General features: G+C 24.0%; 1 protein-coding gene across 1 annotated transcript; it reads left to right on the top strand.

Annotated features, from left to right (window-relative positions):
• Positions 1 to 1,633: 1,633 nt before the first annotated feature.
• Phum_PHUM444030 (uncharacterized protein) lies at positions 1,634 to 2,468 on the top strand (the record flags this gene model as incomplete). Its single annotated transcript, XM_002429582.1, has 5 exons — positions 1,634 to 1,641; positions 1,940 to 1,978; positions 2,134 to 2,219; positions 2,264 to 2,339; positions 2,363 to 2,468. 5 exons carry the CDS (start codon positions 1,634 to 1,636, stop codon positions 2,466 to 2,468), a joined length of 315 nt encoding a protein of 104 aa, XP_002429627.1.
• Between the last annotated feature and the right edge of the window lie 6,142 nt (positions 2,469 to 8,610).

Raw genomic sequence — 8,610 nt, 5'->3', positions numbered from 1 at the left:
TAAAATTTTCCAAAAAAAAAAGAAAAATGAAAACCGAAATACGTGTTTAAACGTGGCAGCAGGCAATTAAAAACTTTTATATGAAAACATTAGGAAAAAAAGTTTATTATAAAAAAATCGAACATTTCAAAAAAAAAAAAAAAAGTAAAAAAAAAAGTCGATTTTAATTTTTTTTTTTTCTGCCATAAAGTTTATAACAACTTTGATCTTTCTTAAAACAACAACAACAAACAAACAAACAAAAAATCTAGCATTAAGCGACAAACGAAAACTTTAAAAAAATCAATTTTGTTTATAAAAAAAAAAAACAAAACAAAAACTTTTTTATAACAATATTAATAATGATAAAAATGAGAAAAGTTGAATATTTTCTTTTTTTTTGTCGTGGCACATTCATGCAACAACGTGGCAAATTTTTTTTTTCCTTGTTTCTAATATTTTTAATTCGTTATACGTATATATATCTATCTCTTTTTAATTCATATATATATATATATATTTTCCTTTTATCATTATCCTTTTTCTCTTTTTATTCGCTCACTCACATTTGAGTTGTTTTTCATTTAATTTAATTTTATTTAGTTGTAAATGATGAACTAATGAAAAAAGAGAAGAAAATATTTTAAAAGAGAATAATTAATGTGTACACGTATAAAGAAAGTGTGCGGTAATTTTCATCAAAATCTTTTACTTATAAAGAAACAAACAAACACACACACGTACGCACGCACGCACGCACATTGACACTCCCTCACTCGCACGCGCACGAACCTACGCAATCATGCACGCTAACACGCGGAAAAAAAATTTTTCCTTTTTTTTTTTTACACACTCAAAAAATCTTAAAACGCACATTCGCCAACATATTTTTTTTTTTTTTGTGTTTGTGTGTGTGTGAAAAAAAAAGAAATAATGATAATAATAATAATGATGAAAATAACGTTTCCTAAAAGGCAACAGCCGACTATTTCATAACAAAGTATAAAACGTGAAAAACATACAAAAACTTTAATCTTCAGATATTTTCCATTAAATGTATAAAAAAAAAATAATAATAATAATAATATGTTTTCACTTTAAATCTTTTCATGTGAATTTTTTAATAATAATAATGATAATAATAATATTTTAAGGTGGGGAGAGGGATGGAAAAAATTTGAATTTTTTTTTTCTTCAAGCTTCGAAATCCTCTTATGCAAAATCAATCGGTTTGTTTTGTTTTTTTCTCGAAAGCTAAACATACGAACGAGCGATAAGCGTTTTGATTGGTCGAAACGATTCCGATTCAAAAGTATTTTAATTGGCGCGTATAAATTACCAAAAATTTTTTTTTTTTTCGTGGGTTCAGAAAAAATATTTTTATCAAAACAAAAACAAATTCGATGATTAATATATATTATCCTCTGCTAATTTTTTTTTTTTTTTAATTTGGTAAATGTCGATGATTACGTTGAGCTTTTAAATCGTCAAAATTCATATTTTTTAATTTTTCCCACCATAAATCATTACAAAAAAAATAAATAAATTTTTTTACACTCGGATTGAACGAAATAAAAAAAATTATTATCATTATTATTATTTTCGAAATTTTCTTTTTTTTTAATTTATAAAAGCAGAAGAAACGACAAAATATATGCGGAAGTTAAAATAAAAATAAAAAACATAATAAAAACAATAAAATTTTGTTTTATTGTCCGGTTGTAACACGAATTTTAAAAAAACCCGCCATTTTGAATTTTGAAACGGTGATATCCGGTTTGAAATATATATTTATATATTAGGAAAAGCGTTTTTTTTGTTTTTGTTTTTTTTTTTTTAATTTAAATTAATTTAATTTAATTTAAAAACATTTGTTTTGGAATTTAATCGTCTTTAAAAATAAAAAAGTTTTCAAAAAGTTGTTGTCGCAAAAAAAAAAAATAAATAAATTACTTTTTAGCCTTTTCGGCTCATCAAGTTTAGTAAAAAGAGTTTTCCAGTAATTTTCCAGCCATTTTTATTGCTTAACTTTTTTTTTTTTTTTATTAAAAGTCAAATAAAAAAATATTGTTGCGTTTAATAATAATAATAATAAAACTTATTAATTTCTTTTTAGTTTTAAAGTGTTTTTTTAAAAATAAAATTTCTTTCTAGATTCACGACGAATTTTAATAAAATCATTTTTTTCGAGTACTGTCGTTTAAAATCCCTAAAACGTTTAAATAAATTTATAACAATACGTTTATTTAAACGAAGCGTTTTTAATTTTTTTTTTTTTGTAAAGGTCTTGGTAATCGGCCAATCAAAGACGAATATTTTTCTTTTGTTAAAAGACTCGATGATCGACCAATTAGAAACGGGTACTTTTTTTTTTGGTTTAAAGACTCAATGATCTACCAATCAGGACCAATCAGAGACGGGTAATTAATTTTTTTGTTAAAGGACCGACCAATCAGAGACCGAAAGGTGATCGACCAATCAGAGACTAGTACTTTTTTTTTGGTTTAAAAACTCGGTGATCAACCAATCAGAGACGAGTATTTTTTTTTGTAAAGGACTCGGTAATCGACCAATCAAAGACAAGTATTTAATTTTTTTTTTTTTTAAACTCGGTGATCGCCCAATCAGAGATGAGTATTTTTTTTTAATAATAAAAATAATTAAATATTTTACGTAGAACATGATAAAATTTACGAAAACGTGTTTTGAAAATATAATTTTTTTTTTTTTTTTTTTTACTTAATGGGAAAGCTATCAACTTTTTAAATTATTTATGTACTAAGTCGAAAAAATATTATCACGATCGCAGACAGTGGCATTTATTTAATTTTTTTTTTTTTCCTAAAACCACGTTTTTTATTTTTATCAAAGTCATAATTTTATTCGAAAACACGTAAATTTAAAAAAAAAAAAAATGAGGATGATAATAATAATTGAAAAAAAAAAAAAACATTTTGAATAAATAATAATTTAGTCGTGGCTGAAAGCAAAAATACAACTTTTTTTTTTGTGTGTAATGTTTACAAAATTCCAGTCCTTCTTCAAAAAAAAAAAAGGAAAAAATTTTTCATTTTTTTTCCAGTGTATTTTTTTATTTTTATTTAAAAAAAAATTTAAACAAGAATAATAATAATAAAAATATTCGTAAGAAAAATAAAATGACGTTGGAAAGTAATGACAGTGGCAGATGGTATTTTTGACGTGACAGTAGAAAAATTTTATAATTTTCAAAAAAGAAAATTTTTTAACCCGGAAAATCTTTGCAAAACCTTCGGCCATTTTTTTTTATTTTAACAACGGGATAAAACAAAAGAAAAAAAAAAATTTTTTTTACATGCTGATAAACTCTTGTTTGATTTACAAACTCAATCATGGGGAAAAAATAATTTTTATCGGAATTTTGTTGTTAACTTTTAATCGAAAATTTTTTTTTTAACTCTCCTCTCAACCCTTCTTTCCGTTTGCCTCTTCTCCTCTCTCTAACGTATAAAACAAAAAAAAAATTAAATTGGGGGATTTTCAAAACCGCATAAAAATCTCTGTGAAATTGCGGTAAATCTTTATGTAAACTTGAGGCATTTTAAATTAATGCACTCACTGAACTTTAACCCGTTCGATCCTTTATATTTTTCTTTCTTTTTCTCTCTCTTTTTCAACCTCTCTCTTTCTCTCTCTCTCGTTTTCTCACGGGGGTCATTTTATTCTTATATTTTTAAAAAAGCAATTTAATCAAACGATTATATAACAAACATAATAATCGTAAGTAAAAATTTTACTAACTCAACTTTCGCATGCGTGAATTTTTCTTTTTTTTTTCGTTTTTTTTTTGGGGGGGAGGAAGGAGGGGAAGGGAAGGACGTTTCGCAGTTTAAAAAAAAAACATTTTCGTTTTACCGCAAAAATGCAACGACAGCATCACGAAAACCTTTTTCTTTTCAACTTAAAAATATTCATTATTCTTTAAAAAGGCACCGCCTGTTTTATGTTTCGATTCTTCTTATAATATCTCCCTGTTGATGTTATTGTTGTTATTGTTGTTGTTGTTTTTCCTGTTGTTGATTTTTGTTTTTTTTTTTTTTTTTAAGAATTTTTCTGATCGACACAGAATTAATTTTACTTATTGAAAAATGATACTCCTTTCACGAGTTGTTGTTAATTTACCCAAAAAAAAAAAAAAAAAAAAAAATTCTTTTCTTTTAATTATTATTATCAAAAGTTTATGAAGGAGATAAAAAATTTATTTATTTACGCGAAAGGTTTTTTTCGTGTAAATAGACAAAATAAAATTTTTTTTTTTTTAACTCACTACTCTTTATATCTTTTTACGTTATAAAGTCTATAACCTAATGAATGTCTCTTTATAAGTTTGTTAATGCATCATTTAAGTATATAAAATTCAACGTATTATTATTATTATTGTTTAAACTAATACCTTTTTTTTATTTTGTTTTTCTTTTAATAAAAAAAAAAAAAAAAACCTTGGGAACCTTTTTTTTTGTTTGTTTGTTTTTCATTTTTCTAATGGAAAATCTTTTTTTTTTCTCGCCCATTACGACCGAAATTATTTTCTTTGTTTTTATTTTTTATTATTATTATTATTATCACGTTTAAAAATCGGACTTTATTGTTTGTTTATTTTTTTCTTCTTCATAAAAAGTTTGATTTCTTTTTTTAAAAAAAAAAAAAAAAAACTAATAATAAAAGAGAAAGAGAGAGAGAGAGAGAGAGAGAAAGTGAGAGAAAATAGAATAAGAGTGAAAGGAAAAATCAAAAATGGAGAAAATTGTTGTCGTTTTTAAAAACCTTTTAAAATAAATTTTTTTTTTTTTTTAAATTAAGTGATATATGAATAAGAAGATATTAATGACATTTACGAAGAATTATAGACTATAAATATAGATCTTAGAAAGCATACAATGTGGGCTCTCTTCCCTCCCCTCCCCTGTCCCCTCCTCTCCTCTAGTGACAGAAATGATATATATTTCTGTGTGAAAAATACAAGGTTTCAAATCTCTTATTATATTCATTTATTTATATGCATCACTTGAAGTTTTGAATAATAATAATAATAATAACAATTTATTTTCATTATAAATCGACGTTTTCCAATAAATTATTATTATTATTATTATCATCATCATCACAATTTAAATCACCTGGGTATGAATTTTAATCAATAAGAGAGAGCAACAATATGGAAAAAATTAGAAATGAGTGTTCTTTTAAAAGTTGACGTCCACATCATCATCGTAAAATTATTTCTTATTTCCGTTACTTTATAAAACAATTCTTGTTTGTTTGTTCGTTTGTTTGTTTTTCTTATTATTTATCTGTAAACAAAATAATAAATAAAATGGCGATGATATTTTTTAACAAAAAAAAAAAAATTTTATTAAATTATATTAAGATGAAACAGATATTTAAAAATAATCTTCGGAAAAGGGTTCGATTGTTTTTTTTTTTTTTTGATTGAAAGGTTTAAAAGGTTTTAAAAGGTTTAAAATAGGTTTACAAAAAAAAAATTTTTTGTTTATAAATAAATTTATTTAGAAAATTTGACGTTTTATCATAAACACAATTTCGAGTTTAAAAAACATTTAAATAAATTAATAATTGATTTTCGGATCGTTTTATAACGACTCTTTATGAATTTATAAATAGAAATATCAAACGAGAGAAATACTAAATAAAATATATATTTATAAAAAAAAGATAATAATAATAATAATAATAATAATAATAATAATAATAATAATAATAATAATAATAATGATGATGATGATAAAAGGGAAAAATGAAAATTTACTTAAATACGTATTAAAAGGATAAATTAATTGAAATATGGTTTTTTTTATAAAAAAAAAAAAAAGGATAAGATCTGTAACAATTCTTGATGAGAATTTTAAAAAGAGGAAAAAGTAAAAATTTTAAAAGGTAGTCAAAAGAAAAAGGAAGAGAAGAAGGGAAAAGGAAAAAAGGACTAAACAAAAGGTTAAATTGTTCATTCCAACCTACAACCACCTGGAATATAAAATACGTGACTCGAATTCTTTATACGATTTTGTTTCATTATATGTATTTTTTTGTCGAGTTGAGGGGAAGAGGAGGAGAAAGGAGAAGAAAAGGGAAAAATTTTTTGGACAAAATTAAAGAGTAAAAAGGGTGAGGGGTGGGCATAGAAGAACGAGAGATCAAAAGTTAAATGATAATTGAAAAAAAAAGGAAAAAAAAAATTAAATCGATCGAGTTTTCTTTTCTTTTTTTAAAGTCATTATTAATTATTATTATTATTATTTTTACCTTATTCATGATTTTGGAATTTTCCAGATTTCCATCCAATTCCCTAGTAATAATTCTTTCTCTTCTTCGGCTGTGGTGCCGCTTTTTTCCCGCCGGTACGGTCACTTCAATTAATTTACACACCATTTTACGGTATTATGTCGCTGAACTATATCCGGTTTGTTATCTCGCTACACGTATATTTGTTTAGAACTGTTCTGTCGTAACCCGAACTCGAAATGTAATTCTATCATTCTTTCCCTAATCCTTCCGTTCCCGACAAACATTCCAGTTAATGTGTGTCTTCAAATTTTTTTTTTTTTTTACCCTTTTATGCCAATCTTATCAAATTTTTAAAATTATCGTCTGTCCGTGTTTATTATTATTATTATCGTTGAGAGAGTAAAAAAAAAAAAAGAAAGCTTTGATAATCTCATAAATAAAATTTCAATTTAAAGTCTTATCATGAGAAAAAAAAATAAAAATATCAACAGCAATTGCTGACGTAGAATGCTGACAAAAAAAAAAAGAAATTTCAACCAATGAAAACCGATCAAATTATCCGAAAAAAAAAAAAAAAAAAATTCCTTACAATCGCATAAATGACGTCGACGACGACGATGATGATAATGATAATGATAATAATAAGTAAAAAGAGTAACGAGTCGTATAAAACACTCTCATCAGGGGCGTATATTAAATTTACCATTGTTCGTACCATAAAAAATTATAATTTAAAATTTTTTTTTTTTTTTCGGACACCCGTTATGCTAATTTAAAAAAAAGCATGATACTAATGATAATGATGGTGATAATAATAATGACAATAATTTTAATAATTTCTTATTACGTTGACGAGTTTTTAATTAGTTTTTTTTTCCATTCGTTTAAAAAAACAAGAAAAAAAAAATCTACGCACAAGAAAACAACGAAATAATATTTTCAAATAGGAAGAAAAAAGGAAAATTGAAACGAGTAATAATAATAATGATGATAATGATGATGATGATAATATTGTAAAGAGAGCATGGCTCAACACTTTTATCTTTCAATTAGTAAAACTAATTTTGTTTTTAACCCAAGGGTTGCTCATTTCTTCTTCTTTTTTTTTTTTTTTTAAACTTGAAATCAAAATCTCGAAGGATTTGTTGTTGTTGAGAGTCGAATCCTTTTAAAAAACCTTTTTAATTTACCTTCCTTCTTCTATTTTATAATTGCTTAGAAAATTATTTTTGTTTCCTTTCAAAACATTCATTCGGAATCTCTTGAAAATTTATTCACCGGAAAATTTCTTCGAAAAAAGAGAAAGAAAGAGAGAAAAAGTTTCTTTTTGCTGTCGTCGTTAATTTTAAAGGATGAAATTTGAAAAGTTTTTTTTTTTTTATAAAAATATTTTTTTTTTTTTTATTGATATTTTATTAAGTGTTTGGCTTTATTAGGTCATTCATTGTTAAAACTTTAATTAAAGATATTGGATTTTATGTGGCGAATACGGGGTTAAAGGTCAAAACACTCGTTTTCCTCTAAAAAAAATTTTTTTTATGTATTTATTAATTTACATTTTTTTTGCTTTTCGAGAGGAGGATATAAAAAAAAAATTTTTAACTTTAAAAGTTATAAAAATTACAACACAAAGTATAAAAAATTTTTTTTTCCTTTTTGAATTACACAAAAGAAATAAAACGAATAAAAAAAAAAAGAAAAAAAAACTTAACAAGAAGTTTTTAAGAAAGAAAAAAAGAAAAGAAAAAAAAATTTCAAAAAAACAAACCTTTTCTAGTTCCACGAAAAAAAAAAAAAGAAAAACTCATTCATTCGAATTTCATCAATCTTCATTTTTATGGAGAAAAAAAAAAAAATTTTTTTTTTATTTACTTTGGGATTATTTTTTATAAAAAAAAAAACGTAAAAGGAAAATATATATATATATATATATAGAAAAAAAAAATAATAATAATAATGAGAAAGAGAGACAGAGAGAGAAAGAGAAAAAGATAGAGGCAGGAATCTGAAATAAATGTAAAAACAATTTCAACAAATGTTACAAACGCGTCAAACATGAAAATTTCCTCGTGATTAAAAACTGATGATAGTAATAATAATAATAATACTAATATATTTGGCAACATTGTATTTTTTTTTAAAAAACATTGAAAAACACAAATCGGTTTTCCTAACCGATCAAAAAAAAGGAAGAAAAAATTCGATAAAAATTTATAACATCTCATCTATCACTTATCTTCTTTCCTTTTTCTTTTTCTTTTTTTTCCCCATTTCCTTTTCTATTTTCCTTTTTTTTCCTTTCCTTTCCTCTTTTTTTTTTTTTGTAATGTCAACATCAAACAGAAAAAA

Source organism: Pediculus humanus, genomic scaffold (assembly GCF_000006295.1).
Source record: "Pediculus humanus corporis 1103172108213 genomic scaffold, whole genome shotgun sequence".
NCBI lineage: Eukaryota > Metazoa > Arthropoda > Insecta > Psocodea > Pediculidae > Pediculus > Pediculus humanus.
This window is presented reverse-complemented; position numbering and strand designations above follow the sequence as displayed.